The sequence below is a fragment of the Asparagus officinalis genome, chromosome 4, assembly GCF_001876935.1.
Source record: "Asparagus officinalis chromosome 4, Aspof.V1, whole genome shotgun sequence".
Lineage (NCBI taxonomy): Eukaryota > Viridiplantae > Streptophyta > Magnoliopsida > Asparagales > Asparagaceae > Asparagus > Asparagus officinalis.
Window position 1 is genome coordinate 10290561 of NC_033797.1, and position 20101 is coordinate 10310661.

General features: G+C 36.7%; 1 protein-coding gene across 1 annotated transcript; it reads left to right on the forward strand.

Moving 5' to 3' along the window:
- On the forward strand, positions 8559-16969 carry LOC109836588 (monosaccharide-sensing protein 2-like). Its single transcript, XM_020404536.1, has 6 exons — positions 8559-9099; positions 9472-9594; positions 10246-10812; positions 12778-13730; positions 14382-14569; positions 15980-16969. The coding sequence occupies exons 2-6, from the start codon at positions 9516-9518 to the stop codon at positions 16413-16415; spliced, it is 2223 nt and encodes a 740-aa protein (XP_020260125.1). The 5' UTR covers positions 8559-9099; positions 9472-9515; the 3' UTR covers positions 16416-16969.

Consider the following 20101-nt stretch of genomic DNA (forward strand, 5'->3'; position numbering starts at 1 on the left):
TACGAACGCGAGGTTCGTCTGAAGTTCGAACGCGAGGTTCGTCTGAAGTACGAACGCGAGGTTCGTCTGAAGTTCGAACGCGAGGTTCGTCTGAAGTACGAACGCGAGGTTCGTCTGAAGTACGAACGCGAGGTTCGTCTGAAGTACGAACGCGAGGTTCGTCTGAAGTACGAACGCGAGGTTCGTTAAAAAATTGAGCTTGACGCTCACCTGAGTTGAACGCGAGGTTCACCTTAGAACGAACGCGAGGTTCGTTAAAATTGAGCTTGACGCTCACCTGAGTTGAACGCGAGGTTCACCTTAGAACGAACGCGAGGTTCGTTAAAATTGAGCTTGACGCTCACCTGAGTTGAACGCGAGGTTCACCTTAGAACGAACGCGAGGTTCGTTAAAATTGAGCTTGACGCTCACCTGAGTTGAACGCGAGGTTCACCTTAGAACGAACGCGAGGTTCGTTAAAATTGAGCTTGACGCTCACCTGAGTTGAACGCGAGGTTCACCTTAGAACGAACGCGAGGTTCGTTGAGCGCGAAGCTCGGTTAAAATTGAACGAACGCGAGGTTCGTTTGAGGTAACCACCTCCTTAATTTTCGCCATGAACCCTTAGGGTTTCAAATTGAAACCGCCGCCGACAAACCCAAAAAACTTTGATTTTTATTTTCAAAACAGATCCAGAATTGGAAAAAATTGAAGAAAAAATCAAAGAAAAATCCAAAAAATTCCAAAAAGTTACTGTTCACCGGCGTTTTTTCAGTTACTGTCCATCCGAAAAACTTTTCGTTACTGTTCACCCGAACCCAAAAATTTTTTACTGTTCATCCGAAGCCAAAAAAATTTACTGTTCATCCGAACCCAAAAATTTGAATCTTTAACCAGAGATTTAAGATCAAAAACCCAATAAAACTTAAATCCCTAAGAATTAATCAAGGTGGCTCTGATACCACTTGTTAGATCTAAATCAAAACTTGAGATCTAAAACCATATAGCCATGATTAATTCAAAGAGATTAACAATAATCTAAAGAGCGGAAGCTTATACCTGAATCCATGGATGAACCTTGAGATAGGTTTTGGATCTTCTAACCTTAGGGTTTCTCTAAATCCGAATTTCTCTAGCTAGATGGGGGTGTAGAGAATTAGAGAATGTGACCCTAGGTTAGGGACCATAACCCCTTATTTATAGATGTTGTACTTTTGTAATTTAGCCCCTCAATAAATTACAATTACAACCTGGTATCTGCACATATAACTCCATGACTTATTTAAATACCAAATTAACCCAACTTAATTGATCACTTTAGTGGGTTATCCTGAAAGATAGCAATACACATTGATTAATCATATGTGCCCACAAATAGATTTATTAGATTAAATCCAATAATGACCCCTTATTATTTTCAAAATAATAATAAAAACCAGTCTTAAGTTTAGGAGTTATCAGAAAATCTTTTTTAACTTTAAAAGTTTTTTAGAAAAGTCTCTAAAAGTGCTATTCCCAATTTTTAGTTGCAAAAGTATACCACTAAGTTACGTGAAGATTTCATAAAGACAAACTTCTGAACCTATTACCGTCCATACAATAGTAGAATAATTGGTTTTGTAGAACGCTTCTTTATTAGAACTTTCATTTGTTAGATTAATTTTAGAACAAATTTTTTAAACAGACCCATTTCAATTTTTAATTTTCAAAACCGACTCTTTTTTTTTTTATTTACCAAAACCGACCCGATTTTATGATTAGCAGATTAATCACCTTCCTAAATAGTCGGGGTTGGCAACCCCGACTATTTAGGACGGTGTTAAACCCTAATTAGAAGCATTAAACCCTAAAAATTAATGTCCTAAATAGTCGGGGTTGCCAACCCCGACTATTTAGGAAGGTGATTAGTCTGCTAATCACAAAATCGGGTCGGTTTTGATAAATAAAAAAAAAAAGAGTCGGTTTTGAAAATAAAAAGTTGGAATGGGTCTGTTTAAAAAATTTGTTCTTAATTTTACTTCTGTAATAAATACCCTACACGTAAACAAGTGTACCCTTTTCAAGGATTCAACTATCAATGAATATAAGAAATTTCTTTTTCAAACAATTCCAACAAAGAATAAAATCATGTACGGCATAAGATTACATAGCAATAATGACGAAATTAAGAATTTTAAATGGAATATTAAGAAATAAGTTGAGATTAGATCTTGGTCAAGGAAACTAAAATAAACAAATAGTATGGGAATTAAATTTTGTTCCTTAGACGGTCCCCTCGTTTCCGACACATCCCCATGCTCACATGCTCCATTCACGGGATCCCACTCAATCACCGCAGAAAACGGAGTTAGCGGGTGAGATTTCGTCGCGGGTGCAGAATCCGACCCGACAGAACCAACTCAATCAATCATTATCATTATATATACAGTTTAAAAGTACAAGTAACAGCCACGTTACTTTCATAAACTTTATTACTCCTTTTAAAAAGAGAAGAATGAGACGAATGCAAGTACCTGCCGGAATATTCATGCAGGGTAAATAGGGGAAAAATTACTTTTAAAGACTGTTATTTTATTTGAACTAATTAGTTCTTCTGATTTTAAAAGTTTAGAATTTGGAGTGTAGGAAACCTCATTTTTGATACCATGTTTGGTGAAGGGGACTAGGGGGTAAATGAAGTTCGAGGATACCATTTACTTTGTTTGGGAATTTTTTAAGGGGCGATGTATTTCCTTTATTTGGTTCGGCAAAAAAACAAAGAAAACTATTTATATAAAACCTATTTTTTATAACAGTTTTTTTTTGTTTGGTTTCGCATTATAAAATTAAGACTAAAGATAGAGTAAAATGAGTTGTCACTATCTTATTAAATAACGTGACACTTTTTTTAGACAACCCATTTCATGGAGTGTTTTTTGTTGGCCTTCTTGTTTTGATGATGATTTACAAACAAATTACTACTAATGTTGTTTGTCTAGTGTTTGTGCATTCTTATGTATTGTAGACAAACAACGTTGTTGGAGGATGGATGGAATAGAGCTTCAACGATCATATCCAAAGGAGGTTGGCGGAATGTCGGTGAAGCCTTGCTATTCAAATATCATATACACACACATTTTATGATGTTTCCTTGTATATATATATATAGTTATATATATATACATAAGTTTTGGTTTCTATGCATATATATAGTTATATATATACATATGTTTTTGGTTTTATAGTTTTTGAGTTTATATATGAAACAAATGCATAGAATTGGAAAATACTATTTTGTTTCATGCTTATATGTATATATATGATTTCATCTTTAACAAGCTTATATTTAATGAAATCATATTTAGTGTTTTGAAAATATTGCATAGAATATGCAATTTTGTGAAAATAGAGTATTCATTGTTTTTGGACTTAACAATAATCATATACATATTTTATTAAGTCTATATAATCATTGTGCAAAGTTTCAAAACATGGTTTAACCAAAATATCAAATTTCACATGTTTACATTTTCGTGTTTTGAACTATTTTGCAAAATAATGATTTTTCACAAATGAGAAATGCAATTTGGAAAATTCTTTTTGTAACATGTTCATTTACATGTTTATATACATTTCCTAAAGTTTTATTATTTTTGGACTTCATTTGTTATTTTTAACAGTTTTCCAAAGTTCAGCTTTAAAAACCAGTTTCTGAATATGTCAGTTTTCGGTCGACCGAACCGGTCGACCGAACCTGAGTTCATATGCTCACTGGGCGACAGAGAGTCTGTCGGTCGACCGGTCCGGTCGACCGATGAAATTTCCGGTCGACCGACAGTAGATTTTTCTGCTTCAAACAGCTAGTTTTATTACCGTTGCTGGGGCTGTTTTTGTCTTTTGGCTTAGGGTTTGACTGAGAATTTGTGTGGGTATAAATACCCTATTGCTGTTCTCTTTCAAGCTATCTAAGAGAGTTTTAAAAACAAGTTTAAAGAGTTTTGTTTAAGGGTTTAGTGTTTGTTTAAAAAGCTTTTAAGCATTTACAAGAGTTTGAGTTTGTAAATTCAAATTTCACAAGAGCAAGTGGAGATCATCCTTGGTGTTTGAGCATTCATTCTTCTCCCTCTCTCTTGTCATCTATAGAGAAGTTTTCTTAAACTCAATTCTAGCATTTTATAATTTTGTTCTTATTTTCATAAGCTAGATTTCATATTGAGTTTAGTTTAATTGTTTTATTGATACTCTTTGTTCACACACAACCTATTGAGCTTATTGTATTTACATTCATAGTATAATTTAGTGTTGTGGGTTTGTGACATTGAGAGTGAGCTTAATTGAGTTCTCACCTTGTTTATCATAGTATAATTTAGTGTTGTGGGTTTGTGACATTGAGAGTGAGCTTAATTGAGTTCTCACCTTGTTTAGAGAACAATCATTTGCTTTATATTGTGCCTAATTGTGAGGATTCACTTGTAATACACTTGTACACCGAGAGAAGTGTGTGGTGAGAGACGGGGTCGAATCCAAGAGGAGTGGCGTCGGTTGACGTGCCTAGGGAGAGGTTGTAACCGAGCACTTAAGGAGGAGGACACGGGCTAGGACCAACACTTAGTGTGTGAGGTGTGATTGCATAGTGATTGTATTGTGAGGTATAAACGTTGTTCGGGTGAACGTAGAAAACCCGGTTGTGATAGTGGAGATCTCCTCGAGGTGAGGAGCGGAGACGTAGGTCGTGGGGACCGAACTCCGTAATCATATTGTTTGTTTGTGATTGCATTGGCGCACTTCCTTTTATGTTCATATCTTATATCGCCTTTGTATATTGCTTGTTGATTATATTGCCCACTATCTAGTTTAGATTGTTTACCCTTGAGTTTATATATCCTTGCACATATTTATATCATATAGGATATACCCCTTAGTTCATATTGTTCATTCTAGCTCATATATATTGATTGTATTTCATACTTGCTAGGATATCTTGTTAATTAGTTTTAATTGGCATTTAATCGGATTAGATTAGCATAAGACCCTAATCACCCCCTTCTAGGGTCTAACATTTTTGAGGAAAGGGACGAAAACCATCTTTCTTCTCTAATTTATTTTTCCTTGATTTATAAGAAAATGACCAAACATGCACTCAGTCTCCTAAATTCAATATTCTTAATATTAATTTGTTCACTGTCAAAATGGATGGAACTGAAGGCGTGTTTGACAACCGGAAAGTAAATAGAAAGTGCACCAAAAATTAGAAAGTGACTCCGCTTTCTATTTTTTATCTCATTTGCCATTTGGCAAGTGGATGGAAAGTGAAGAGAGAAGAGTGTGAAAATATATTTTTAGATTTTTTATATATCATTTTAGTTTTACTTGTTCATGTAGGCATATAAAATTGCTTATAGGTCCCTTAGCTCAGCTCGGCACAAACCGACAAACCAACGAGGCAACGAGATTGACTAATCGCACGCAGGCAACGGAATACGTCCATTCGCGTGCGGGATCAAGCCAAGTGTTCGAAGAGTCAACGAGTCATCCAACCAATGGCATACTCGGACGAATCACGATCGAATCAAGATCGGTTTCGGACTCGAACTCAGAAGTGGATTTACTGCCTAATCGGGATCCGAATTTACTGCCAAATCAGGTCAACGAATCAAGTCTGGATAAATCAACCACAGAACCGAATCACAGATAGAACCAAGAGCGGAAAACGACAGAACAACACACCCGGAGGGGCTCGGCTCAAACCGAGCCACCCTGAGGTGGCTCGGCCCAGTGCCGGCCACCCAGAGGTGGCCGACACTGTTCCGTGCGCGGGCACAGTAAAGAGAGCCTATAAATAGAGGCCTTGGTTCATTTGTTCAAGGGTTGGAAATTTTGGAGGCGAAGCTCTGCCGGATTCAAGACTCAAAACTTAAAAAAAGATTGGAGCTAGCTTTGGGACTTCGGGGACTCACTCTTCCAGATCTGGTGCTCAGCGATCGTCAACGCCAAAAAAAAGGTAGGTGTTCGAGAGAACCGGATCTCAGATCTACGCAGACGTACTCCGGATCTAAGCTTGGTCTTAGATCCCGAGACTTGGACGATTGTTTCCTTGGTGAATCAATCCTCCCCGGCTATTATTTCCTTTGTGGAATAATACCCGTCGTACTGCTTAGATCTGATCGGATCTAGATCTCGCGGTGGTCCACGGATAAACCCCGGCGCAGGCAAAGAACCCACAAAAGTGAGCGACCGCAAAACAGGAGCTCGTGATTTGTTCGACACAAAAGGAGAAAGTTGTAATTTTCTTTATTTATTGTGTTATTTGATTTTCGTTGTAACCGGATCTAAAAAAGAAAGGAGAAAGTTGTAATTTTCTTTATTTATTGTGTTATTTGATTTTCGTTGTAACCGGATCTAAAAAAGACCGGATCTTTGTAATCGATAAACTATTACAAGAATTTGCAATGGAATCAATGATGAAGAAAACAACGATTTTCACCGCGAACAGTTCACTTTCTACTATTATTTTATGTGATAACCAAAAGAATAAGAAGGAAATAAATATCACACCATTTGCACCTCAGCTTTCTTTCTTTTTTTACTTTCGAATATCCAAATAAGATTTTGCAAAATAGAAAGAAATAAGAAAGTACCTTCATGAGAAAGTACTCTCTTTTTTTCACCTTCGATTTACTTTCCTCTTGCCAAACATGCTTGAGGGAAAGGTAACTCTCTTTAACCTCCCACCTCTTCTCTCCTCTCTCTTTCTTTACTTTTCCTATGTGGGATGAAATTCCAAACATGTTGTAAGATAAAAAGAGAGGTTTTTATGAAAGAAATGCCTACTTACCTAAAAATTTGTATTTGAAGAATATAAGTATCTTTAGACCAAATATCAAATTTCATCCATAACGAGGATATAGTCTTTTCTTATCTATTCATTTAATGGGTGAATAATCAATTGAGGATAATTTTTAAGAGGGTAACTTTGAATGTCTGTATGAGAGGTGATATATATTATTCTTGATATAAAAAAATATTCAATTTTCTCTTTGTGTTATAGATGCATTTGAGTAGTGTTTATTTTTTCTTTTTGTGTGTTATATGTGAGTGTATGCATATTCAAAACAAAAAAAAATGGGGCTGATTTTCAGAACCCTTAAACTTTAGAAATGTTGCATGTAAACCTCTCAATTATTTTAATCTAAGAAATCCTCTTGAACTTTGAGGTTGTTATAGATAAATCCCTTGAATTTCTTTTATTACACTAGACCCATTGAACTTTGGGGTGTTTTGCAAAAAACTCCATGAACTTTAAACTTTCTCAATGGATCTCCTACTTCTAATTGACAAGTAACTAAAAGAGGATGAAGGGGTAAGTTGTGTGTAGATGACAGATGACTAGATTGAGGATTATTTCTCTAAAGAACATTTTAATTGTTTGCCTACTAGATTGAGGATTTTTTTTCTCTCGAGAACATTTTAATTATTTAATTACCAACTACAGGCAGAGGGTCATGTCAGAAATTCAAAAGTTCAGGGTTGTTGTAGATTATCCAAAGTTCAGAAAGGTTTACTGTAAAGGGTCATCTACAACACCCCTAAAATTTGAGGGTATTACTTGAATTAAAATAGTTGAGAGAATTACTTGTGACACAAATATCATATTCTCCAACTTTTTTTTTGGGTGGGGGGGAGGGGGGGTTGGGTTCTTGAGGTACTTTGGTAAGGTCTAAGAGTTAAGCCAACCATGGTTTCAAGGTCCAGCTGACCAATTTGGAAGGCCCTTGAGATAATGGGGACATGTGAGAATTTTTAAATATTTGAGGGAATAATATAGAATTATTAAAGATTTGACTGAGTGGTATCTAAATAACCCTGTTTTCAAATATCTAGAAATAGTGACATACTGTTCTGTCATATGTGATATGTGATATGGTCCGACCACAGTTTTGTAAATAAATATACAGGCTGAAAAAACAAAATGACAAACATGCTAGCGTCAAAACAAATGCACAAAGGAGGAAGTCTTTTAAGTTTTAATTATTACCATTTTATTTATTACCTTCCATTTCGATAAGGGTTATTTGCACTTAAATGCCCCAAAGTCTACTCTATTTTTTAACTTCGACACTTGATTATTATTTTTGCTCAAAAATACCCTAAAACCTACCTTAATTTTAACTTCGATACCTGAAAGTTTTATTTTGCACAAAATGTACCCCAAAGATGAATTTTTTTTAACACTGATAGCCTAAACTTCCGCAAAACTTTTGACTTTGATACCCAAAGCTTTAATAAAAAAAATAACAAAAAATTACGAGTTTTGAATATAAAAGTTTAATTTTGTTGAACTTTGGGGTATCAAATTAAGTTACATTTTGTTGCACTTAAGGAAATTGTTTTAGCGAGAAAAAAATGCTTGGTTATCAAAGTTAAATTTGATGGAACCTTGAGGTGTTTTTTGGGCTAAATCAAACATCAGGGTGTCAAAGTTAGCAATGAGGTGAACTATGGGGTATTTAAGTGCAAACCACCCTTTATTCCTAAATTAGTTGCAAAAGAAAACCCACAAAATTGGTTCCTCTCTTTCTCTCTCCATATAAAAAACTCAGCAACAGAGAGCAAGCAAAAGAAAAGATCAGCAGCGATCCACGCACGTTCCTCTCCCATTGCCTTCGCCCTTCGACTCTCTCTCTCTCTCTCTCTCTCTTTCTCTCTCTACCCCGTTCACAATTACACTCTCAACTGGGTTTAGAGAGAGAAAGCAAACAAACAAACAAAAAAACCCATTTGTAAAATCTCTTGATTTTCAATGTAATAACAAGCCCAGATGATTCTCATAGCAGTTGACAGATTGTGAACAGCTATGATCAAGCCCAATTTTTAATTCCCTCTTTTGGCACTTCTACAGAGCATATATTTAGATGCTTGAAGATCCCTGAGAGAGCTAATACTTTCCTTGATAATTTTTTTTACTTGAGAGCAGTGTTATTTGTTTAGAGGAGAATAAGGCTATTTTTGTTTTTCAACTTGTTGAATGTTTTGTCTCTTACGCAAAGATCCATTGCTCAGTTTAAAGGGGTCCGCTTGAATCTCTTAGTGTTTCTCTGGCTTCTCAAGCTTGATCTTGGTTCTCTTGTATTCTTGTTTTAGGTATGAAAGTGGTATCAAGTTTCAGTTTTTAGATCAATTTATTTGTGGGTTTTTGATTTGTATTGCTGCGGTGTTGATTTTAATGTTTGCTTCATGGGTCCATCTTTTTTACATTTTTCGTGATTTTTCTTTGTGGCCTTCAATTTTCAACATCAACTAGGTTTATTTTTATGGATTTTTGTTTTTCATTTTGCTTTACTGCACATGATGATACGGTTTTGTGCATAGATCTGAATGGCCTAAGGTTTCTGAGATTTGTTGCTTTTTTTTGTAATAAGAACGAAATTTGATCAGATCTTGCTCCTTGTGAAATCTATGTTAGATTGAATGCTATGTTATATGACTTAATTTTGTGCTTGGATTCTCTTGCAGGTTAATTTATTTGTGATTTTGTGGTCCCTTCTCTTGATAGAAAGATGAGTGGAGCAGTACTTATTGCGATTGTCGCTACAATTGGTAATTTACTGCAAGGCTGGGACAATGCCACCATTGCAGGTAATTGAATTGTTTCCTCAGATGAGCAACTTATCTGTTAACTTACATAGATTTAATTATAAAATTGAAAGGAAAGAATTATGAGCAATTCTATATAGTTTGATTGCAGCCTAGAGTTGGGTGTTCATAGTTATAACTAACTTTGTTATAGTTTGTTTACAGAAGGCTCCATATGTTGATACCTTTAAAATAGAAAATTGTAACCCTCAATCCGCATCATAACTTTGGATTATGATGCACTGGAGGGGACATTTAATGCTACATCCAAGTAACGTTCAAATCCCACCGGCACGAACTTAAAACATATTTTAAAAAAGGAAAAAGAAAAGAAAAGCTGTGTGGGTTCATGTTTCGTCGTGTGGAAAGGACGCTCAAGCCGTGAGCGCATATTATAGTAGAAAATTGTAACCCTCAATCATCATCATAATTTGGAGGTTTGGTGCAGTGGAAGAGACCTTTAACAGATACCCATCTGACGTATATAAACTGACGGAAGAGAGAAGCCCCCTTAGCCGATAACACTTTATTTCGTGTCATTTTCCCTATCGATCCTCATTGTTAAGTAAATCAACAGTCTTACAATGCAATTCTTTTTGTGTTTGAGTACCATTCGGTTTTCTGATATCATTCATTTCCTCCTTTTCTCGTCAGGAGCTGTTCTTTACATAAAAAGGGAATTTCAGTTAGAGACTCAACCTACCATCGAGGGTCTAATAGTAGCTATGTCCTTAATCGGGGCCACAATTATCACAACATTTTCTGGTCCAGTGTCAGATTGGCTTGGTAGACGACCCATGTTAATAATCTCATCGGTTCTCTACTTTCTCGGTGGTTTGATGATGTTATGGGCTCCAAATGTCTACATGTTACTTATTGCAAGGCTTATTGATGGATTTGGGATCGGTTTAGCTGTCACTCTTGTTCCTGTTTATATATCTGAAACAGCCCCAGCAGATATTAGAGGGTTATTGAACACGCTCCCTCAGTTCAGTGGGTCTGGAGGAATGTTTCTTTCATATTGTATGGTGTTCACCATGTCATTAATGCCACAACCAAATTGGAGAGTGATGCTCGGAGTTCTTTCTATTCCTTCCCTCATATATTTTGCTTTGACTATATTCTATTTACCGGAATCTCCAAGGTGGCTTGTAAGTAAAGGGCGAATGGCTGAAGCGAAAAAGGTTCTTCAGAGGTTACGTGGAAGGGAAGATGTTGCAGGTTTGAAACACTGCTAATTTTTAGTTTTGTTTGAATTAAAAATCATTTTATATATTAAGTTATGCAATATTCTTTCTTTTCCCAATTACATACATATATCTGTTTTCTGCGTGCACAATGTGTATCTTTGATGTTTGCTGGTTTTTTTTAATTGGTGACATTTGCTTCGAGAGCATATATTACAGTGTGTGGCATTCCTATGAATATTGAATAAATTTTGTTTTGTATTTTTTTTGTTGCTTTGAGTTAATTAAGTTGTTTTCCATTTTCCGGATCTTATAGGTCTAGTACCAAAAATACGCAACAGTAGTGGTAACATGTTTACAGATAGATGTACTGAAAAACTCCAGGTGACTTTTCTCGTGTTTCTCTTTGTTGGTTTGTGCACCTTACTTGGTTCTCTCTATGGCCAGCATGATAATATATTGTTCTCCAGAGTTTCTTGTTGAGGATATATTTTTAGACTTTTGATTTATTTCCCGAGTTAAGATCCGTCTGGTGAAATATATGGTGGATATGTCATTGTTTTGATGCGGGAGCAGCTATAAGTTCTTGGAGAAGTTTATATTTTGATTAGGGTCAATTGCACACACCTCCTCTTTACTATGATGTTTTTAAACTTATTGCCCCTGCAGTTTAATTTTGGTAGATAGACCCCTTGAGTGAAATTCTTTTGGATGTTATTACCCTGTGCTTTTACCTTGAGTGAAATTGTTTTTCAGTTTAGGGGTAAAGAGTCTGAAAAATTCACTCGGGGTCTATGTGCCGAAATGGAGCTACAGGGCAATAGTTTAGAGTAATATCAGAATTATCTCTACTCTAAAGAAAAGACCGTCCTATCTCAACCAATTAGTAGGGACAAATTAATTGTTGCCCTTAATACATACATATACTTGTTTTGAAATTTTGAGGGGTACCAATTGATGGCCCGCAGCAGTGTCCCTCTGCCACTGCTTCTCATCCTCATAGACGAAATATATGTTAGTTTCTAAACAATTAGTTAACCGTCTCATTATTCATTCAACCTTATGGTGTTTTGTCTTGTTTTCCAAATACAATCCTATTTCTTGGCCCGTTTTTAGCATGCTACCATTTATCCATCTCAACGTTCTCATTTCAAGAACTCTCAGTTTTTGAACATGTTCCTTAATTGCCTAACATGCTAATCACAAAGCATAGCTGGTTCTATTGCCACGTCATCATATGTTCCCTTAACTTCAATCATGTGTTGGCCTCTTGCAACTGCCAAATTATTCTCAATGATCTCACACAGCCAAATGTTTCATATAGTTATCTAGGGGCTCTACTTGCTTGTCTTATGGCTGCAAGACCTGGAGTATTAGGGGCTCTAAGATCAGTTTTGAATTTTTGATCACCAAGTTTGCTTTTCTTTGAACTTGGAAAATCTTTAAATCATTACTGTCTCCTGCCTTAAATTCATGTGGTACTTGTTAGTTAATATGTAACTTCTACCAGCAGTGGGCACAGTTTTCTCATATACCATAGTTTCATATGTTCCCTCTGGTGCGTGTGTAGCTTGAAAACTGTTTCTAGTGGATACTTACTTTTGGCTAGCTACCATTTACATTCATAATAGGGTTAATTGCTGATAGACCCTCTGTTCTATCGCCAAATTGAATTCACTACATCTGTAGTTCTATTATTGCAGATAGACTTCTGAATGAAATTTTGACTCTTTTACCTTCAGGGAAAGAAAATGTTTTTTTTTGGAAAAATATGTCTATTGGGGGTAAAAGAGTCAAAATTTTCACTAAGAACTATAGAGATAGTCTACAATTAACCCTTCATAATATCGGCCTTCGTGAAAATTGTTCTCAAATATTGAAAATGCTATGCTCAATTCTTCAGACTAGTTGATTACCTCACCTGTTATAATCTACATTTCCATCACAGTTAGCTCTATTTCATAAAATCTTATATTATATCCTTGGTTGTATTATACAGGAGAAATGGCACTTCTTGTTGAAGGCTTGGGTGTAGGAGGAGATACATCCATTGAGGAGTACATAATAGGACCTGCCAATGAACTTGCTGATGATCAAGAATCAGCTATGGAGAAGGAACAGATCACCCTTTATGGACCTGAGGAGGGTCAATCCTGGATCGCGCGGCCTGCAAAGGGACAGAGCATGCTCGGAAGTGCCCTCGGCATCGTCTCTCGCCACGGTAGCATGGAGAACCAAGGCAGCATTGCTCTTATGGATCCTTTGGTTACCCTCTTTGGGAGCGTCCATGAGAACTTACCACAATCAGGAAGCATGAGAAACTCAATGTTTCCCAATTTTGGCAGCATGTTTAGTGTGGCAGGGCAACACCCGAAGACTGAGCAGTGGGATGAGGAGACTGGTCATAGAGAAGATGACTATGCATCTGATGGCACTGGAGGTGATTCTGATGACCACTTACATAGCCCCTTGCTTTCTCGTCAAGCAACGAGCACGGATGGGAAGGACATGGGCCCACATGGAACTAACGGGAGCGTTTTAAATATGAGGAGGAATAGTAGTTTGCTTCAGGGAGCAAGCGGAGAGGCGATGGGTATTGGTGGAGGATGGCAACTAGCATGGAAATGGTCGGAGAGAGAAGGTACTGATGGGAAGAAAGAAGGAGGGTTCAAGAGAATCTATCTTCATGAGGGAGTTTCTTCGTCGCGAAGAGGTTCGATTCTTTCTATACAAGGAGGTGACATGCCAGAAGAAAGCGAGTTTGTTCAAGCTGCTGCTTTGGTGAGCCAGCCTGCACTTTTCTCAAAGGATCTCAGGAGTCAGCATCCGGTGGGACCCGCGATGGTTCATCCGTCGGAGGAAGCTGCTAAAGGGCCGAGATGGTCCGATCTTCTTGAACCTGGAGTCAAGCATGCGTTGGTTGTTGGGGTTGGGCTCCAAATCCTTCAGCAGGTAAGTAATGTTATATTGGAAGGGCAGTGATATCTTTGATGACATTGATAATGAGAAAGAAATGCAACATTATCAAAATATGAAACATGGAGGGACTAACTGTAAAGAGTTTTAATAATTTANATATATATATATATATATATATATATGCATATTTGGTGTCGTTAATATTTAGGTAAAAATATCATATACTTGCAGTCTTGCCTTTAGTGATCAAAGTTTCTAAATGAATTCCTGATTAAAACTGTTCCTTCCATAAATTTAAGTATGTTTCTTGACAGCATCAGATGACAATGAGATGTTGTAATTTCATTTTCTGAAGTTTTACACTATGTTTGATATACATCGTTGATTGAAATAACCTCATTTTGGATGATTTCTTGTTAGCAATGATGTACCTGAAGTGCTTGTATTATCTGTACCTTTTCTGCTCTTTCCAGTCTATATTTCAATTAATTCATACAAAATCAAACTGTTAGAACTACATGCATCTCTGATTGAGGACTACAAGCATTCTGAACAATATCACATTGAATTATTTTATCGGCATTAGCTAATATGTTTAGTCCCCTTTTCATATGTTGATTTCTTTCAAGGTTTTCTATAATCCAGTCGTGGTGAAAAATTCTAAAGAGTTCTTTTCATCTGCAGTTTTCTGGTATCAACGGTGTTCTCTACTACACACCTCAGATTCTTGAGCAAGCCGGTGTCGGAGTTCTTCTCTCTAACCTTGGCCTCAGCAATACATCAGCATCCATCCTTATAAGTGCCCTTGTTACCTTGTTGATGCTCCCTTCTATTGGTATTGCCATGAGATTCATGGATGTTGCAGGAAGAAGGTTATACTCTAAACTTTAAACACATAAAATAAATAGAAAGAAACACAAACAAGAAAGTTTTAGGATGTTTGCCACTTCTTAGTTATTATCCTTTTAAGTGTTTCGTGGGGTGTACGTTACTCAGGGGCTCTTTCAGTGGATCCATTATATTATGCATCTCTCCCACGCTCTCGTTATTAGGAGTGGATATCAAATACCCTAATGAGGAAGAGCAACTAGCTGCCCGCCCTGACATCTCATGAATAGCATCTGACAACCATTTTGAATAACCTTCCAGGCTCACCCCTGGAGGAACCAAGGGGGTTAATAGGATGCTCATACGGAGGAACCACCGTCCCTGCCTCGGGCAAGGAAAGAATTTTTGACCCCGAAGATGAGCCCACCTCCGACATAGTATTAGAAGTCTTACTACTACCAGTAGTATATACGGTTGTTGTTTGACAAAAAGGTTCTAAATATATGTATGTAGGTGTACCCAAACTTTATGTAATTGGAATAAACTCATTTCACAATTTTATCACAAAAATATAAAACCACATGAAAATATAAATCCTATTTCAAAGTTCTACTACTAAATGCAAAAGTATATGGAAATTGAAATATCATTTTCCTACTATACTTGAAATGGAAAGAAAACTACATAAAAGGTAACATATGTTTATATAGTTTTTTATTCCATATTAGTCCTGTAAATTTTTTAAGTGATTTAAAATTAGTTACTTAGAGGCTAGTTGAAATTGAGATAAATATTTCTTCATGTTTAATAGTTTTGGGCGCTGTAGTTTTACCCATACTGCCCAAATCCAAACCCTGAAAAAATCTTCACTGAAGTACAAGTTGCGGAAATATTATATTAGATTTAAAACTAATGATTTGAGCTTAATTTTGGTGGATTTTGATGTTGATTTTGGTTGATCTGGTAATTACCTATGCTGGATTAACCACTACCCAACCGTGGTCAATAATTTGGAAAACAAATGTAACAAACGATAATTTATAACATTTCAAAGATTCTGTGAAATAATTACAAGATATGAAGATTTGATGGGCTAATTTCAAATATGAAAGATGTGGGGGATTAATTTCAAATATGCAAACTTTTGAGGACTAATTTCAAATGAAAGTTTGTGAGGGACTCCCATGACAAAAACTCATGCCTAGGCTTTTTTGTTAAAAAAAAAACTATATCCTGGTAATTACCTATGCTGGATTAACGAGTTGAAAGATACCGTATCGGTCCTCCTATGTGGATCAACCTTGCCCCAGCTACAGTAACTTTCAACCACTTAAAAAATGTAATTAAAAAAAAAAGCGCAGCCCTCTTTTACCCTTGAACTATTTTCTTAGCACGCACACCCCCCGTCTAGACTACTTTTTGACTTACTCTTTTACCGTTTCTTCTAATGACAGGTTTCTTCTTCTAAGCACGATCCCGATTCTTATCACTACATTGGTCATACTAGTCATATCCAATTTGATAGAGTTCGGCCAAATGCTCCACGCTGTCCTCTCCACTGTCAGTGTTATAGTCTACTTCTGCTGCTTCGTTATGGGTTTTGGTCCTATTCCTAATATCCTTTCCTCCGAGATCTTCCCAACTCGAGTTAGAGGTGTTTGCATCGCCATCTGTGCTCTCACATTCTGGATCGGAGATATCATTGTCACCTACACCCTCCCCGTGATGCTCAATTCCATCGGCCTTGCTGGAGTTTTCGGAATTTATGCAGCTGTGTGCGCTATATCTTTGGTGTTTGTCTACTTGAAGGTTCCAGAAACAAAGGGTATGCCACTTGAGGTCATTACTGAATTCTTCGCTGTTGGGGCAAAACAAACCGCGAAAAATTGAAAGAATGTTGGTTGGCATTGTTATTCTTGGGGTACATTGAGAAGGTTGCGATGGAGAAAAGAAAGAGAGGGAAAAGCTTGGCATTTTGATATGGTGATTGGTGTTTATTCGATTTGTTTGCGATGGGAGCGGCTCAGCTTCAGGGATCACGGCGATATTGTCTTTCTTTTCCCCTATGGATGACTTCATATATTCTTTCTTGGCTAGATAAATTTAATATCGTAAACATTCCTTACATTTATGGCTCCCTTTTCTATTTGCTCCTGGATCTGTTTGTGGTATTTGATGAAGCTTAGTTTTTCGGTTTTATGAAATTAGTAGTAGCTCTGAATTATATCAGTGAAATATGTTATTTCTTAGAGACTTGTGAGTTGTTTAAAACTAATTTCATCTCTCACAAGGAATCAGAAGGATGACAAATGTGCTATTTTAGCAATTGTTGTTGTTATTGTCTAGTTTGAGCGGTCAGTTCTAATCTTCTATAAAAATGTCTCCAATTTGTCAAAACCCCAGAGGTATTAAAGAAATTGTTGTCTGTGTTTGGCTTTCTTTCACTTTTGTACAAACTTATATTGCGGTTTATTTATGATGTGTTGTTTATATGGGCGTTTCTAAGGGTTGAGATGGAATAAGGAAGTTAAAGAGTGGCATTTTCATATGTTGGATGATTTGGGTGTTCCTTTGGATTTCTTTGTTATGGTGTTGGATCTTAGATTTATGGAGATTAGTTAATTTAGCCGCCCCCCCCCCCCCCCCCCCCCCACCCATCCACCACAAAAATCCAAAAAAAAGCATCCAATTTATGAGAAAGTATTCAGCACATTAACTTAATTAACATCTCACATGATGATGGTGCATTTATTCATAGGAAGATGTCATGCCATGTGTACATGCTAATCATTTCTTCACGCAAGAATCCTAATCAAATTAAAAATAATTATAATTAGAAAATTCAAATATCAATTTAGGAATCAACTAGCAAATTAAAACTAGATAACCCCACGTTCATGGCATTTTCCTACTTATGGTATTATTACCTTCAATTGATCAGGAGAAAGAATATGATAAATTACTCAATCGCAGATTCATAGAGATCGGGTAATTTATTCAGAATATCCTAGCTCGTAACCTTCACCCCCCCCCCCCCCCCCCCCCCTCACCCCCCCCAAGTGTAGGTTATATGAATAAGTGCCCCTTCTAACTTTAGGATTTTATTAAAAAAATGCCCCCTTTTAACTTTAAGATTTTATCAGAAACTTCCCCTACAAGTATGAACCACAGTTTTCACTTGCAAAAATACCCCATGCATGATTTTATCCACCTATATATGTGAAAATAGTGGCTAACGCTGTCAGGTGAATTTTATGATAAAATATTAAGATTAAAGTGGGTTTTCTCAAAATCTTAAAGTTAAGAGGGTTCTCTTAAATTTCGCCTTCTAATCTTTAATACATACGTAAGTGTAATACGTATCAAAAAGAACTTGCTAAATGCTAATTCCTCTAATCTAGCTCAACTTCTAGGGTTTCAATAATCCATGGATCTCTCTGATGAACTCCTGCTGGAGATTCTCCGTTTTCTTCCTCGAAAATCTCTTCTTCGTTTCAGGTGTGTCTCTAAATCATGTCTGGCTTTTGTTGGGTAACGATGCAAACTCCAAGTCGGATGCGGGTTTGAAGGCTAGGCCCACTTCTAATAGTTTTCTTAGAGGCCAAGTTAACTTGGCGGGTCAACGCATCTTTAAATAAGGCGTCATATTCTAGGTTTTTAGAGTAGAGAGAAGGAGAGAGACAATATTCTTGTAATTAGGGTTTTAGAGGGTGTAACCAGGTTTAAGGATATTGTGAGAGAGAGGGTTTGGTAGTCTTTGTCCATGCAAAAGATTATAATTTGGAGGTGATAGTGGATTGACTTTGATCCCGTGATTTTTTCGTGTTAAAGGTTTTCCACGTTAAATCTCGTGTGATTCTATTTGCTGCGTTTGGTGATTTTCAGGGTTTTTTTAAGATCGAAAAATCCCAACGGCTCTCTCATCTCAAATCCTCACAATTATACCAGGTTTAATTTCCTTCTCGCCATGTCCGGACTGTTTGCATCGCCTGCAAAGTACGTACGTATCTGCAAACACCAATCTTGATCTTTTGCCGGTACATTCAAACCTGAGGAACTTGGATTGCTCCACTGGTTCCCTCTAATGTCGCGGCTTCGAAATCGACTCTAATATTAAGTATTATGTTTGTAACCCTGCAAGAAAGCTATTCACTGTGATCCCTCTCCCTCATCAGCTTGTTGAAACCACAACAATATATGTGGATGTTTCTAATTATATTTCGATCCTCGAAGCAGCCAATACTACATCTTTAGACATTGTAATTTGTGGTCAATATATGCTTCTCACAACATAATCACTCTCCAATTAAGTATTTTCATTGACAACAGGCAAATGGGATGAGAGGCAGATGAGTGTCGGGCTTGGTACGTAATTGCTTTTTCAGACCGATTGCATTGTTCTTTAAAGGGATCCTGCTTCTCAGGAGGATTCTGTGTATTCTAGCCGTCTTGGCATCTCGCGTGGTTGTTTGCGATACGCATCGATATCGAAGAAAGTATTACGAGTTTGGGCCTTGGGGAACTATGACAGTGATAGTTGGGTTTTGAAGCGCAACGTCACTCTTGAAGATGGTGAAGTTTGGATCAAGGCATTTCATTTAGATTTGGATGTCATTTTTCTCGAGTTAATTACGAGGGAAACTCTACTCATCGTATCATCTGATGACTGCTAAAATGACAGAGATATACATATTTAAGTTTCAGAACTTTTTATCCTTATTCTCCGTATTTTGCCGAATTTTATCGTGCATAGAGGTATGTTTTACTAAAATCTCACAGATCTCTATATGTCCCTAAGCAATAATAGGCCCTTTGGTGTTTGACATGTTTGATCTTTTCTTGGCCTAAGCTGCATATACAGTACTTTGATGAATAATAATATGGTTTCAGGCATCTTCAGATATCAAGCATTCACTTGCTTCACAAGATTATTTAGCTTCATTAAAAGAGGATGAATCTATCTATGTCATAGTTATTCTTTGTTCCACTCTTTACCTTAATATTTGAATAGGTCAACAGGTGGGAGAAACGAGTAAGAAACGAATGACTTCAAAAGACTGGTGAGCAAAAATGGAACAAAAATTCCATTCAAAAAAGTAAAAAAAAAAAAAGGGTTAATTGCACTTCAATACCCTAAATTAAGTTTGATATCCTAGAGTTTAAAATTTGCCCAACAACCTCAAAATTTTGTTAGGTTTAGGTCCGTACCTATGAGTGGACTCAAAATATTTAGTCAAGTTGTATTGGCACTTGGCTAAGTTGGTTTAACCCATAGGTGTATGGGTTGGAACTTTAAGTCATATTAAAGTTAAGCTTGTAAAACTGTGGGGGTTTAAAGCGCAATATTCCAAAATACGAAGCTTCTAGTTTGAGTTATGATTGAGGGTGTGCGATTATTATACCCCCATACAAGAAATTTTCTGCTTTTACTAAGAACTTTGAGTTGAATGCCAGTCAAAATGCATAATATTATTGTTGGCTTTAGGGCATCTTTGAGTTATATTCAGGGTTCTTGTTGTGTCATTAAGTACCTAGTATCTATTTGCACAGTTTCTTCATTGAGGACTGAAATTATA

Excerpts from the sequence above, each read along its gene's own strand:
- LOC109836588 (XM_020404536.1), top strand. The coding sequence starts at position 9,516 with ATGAGTGGAGCAGTACTTATTGCGATTGTCGCTACAATTGGTAATTTA. Across the intron at positions 10,813-12,777 it reads TGGAAGGGAAGATGTTGCAG|GAGAAATGGCACTTCTTGTT; the intron begins GTTTGAAACACT and ends TGTATTATACAG. Across the intron at positions 14,570-15,979 it reads ATGGATGTTGCAGGAAGAAG|GTTTCTTCTTCTAAGCACGA; the intron begins GTTATACTCTAA and ends TTCTAATGACAG.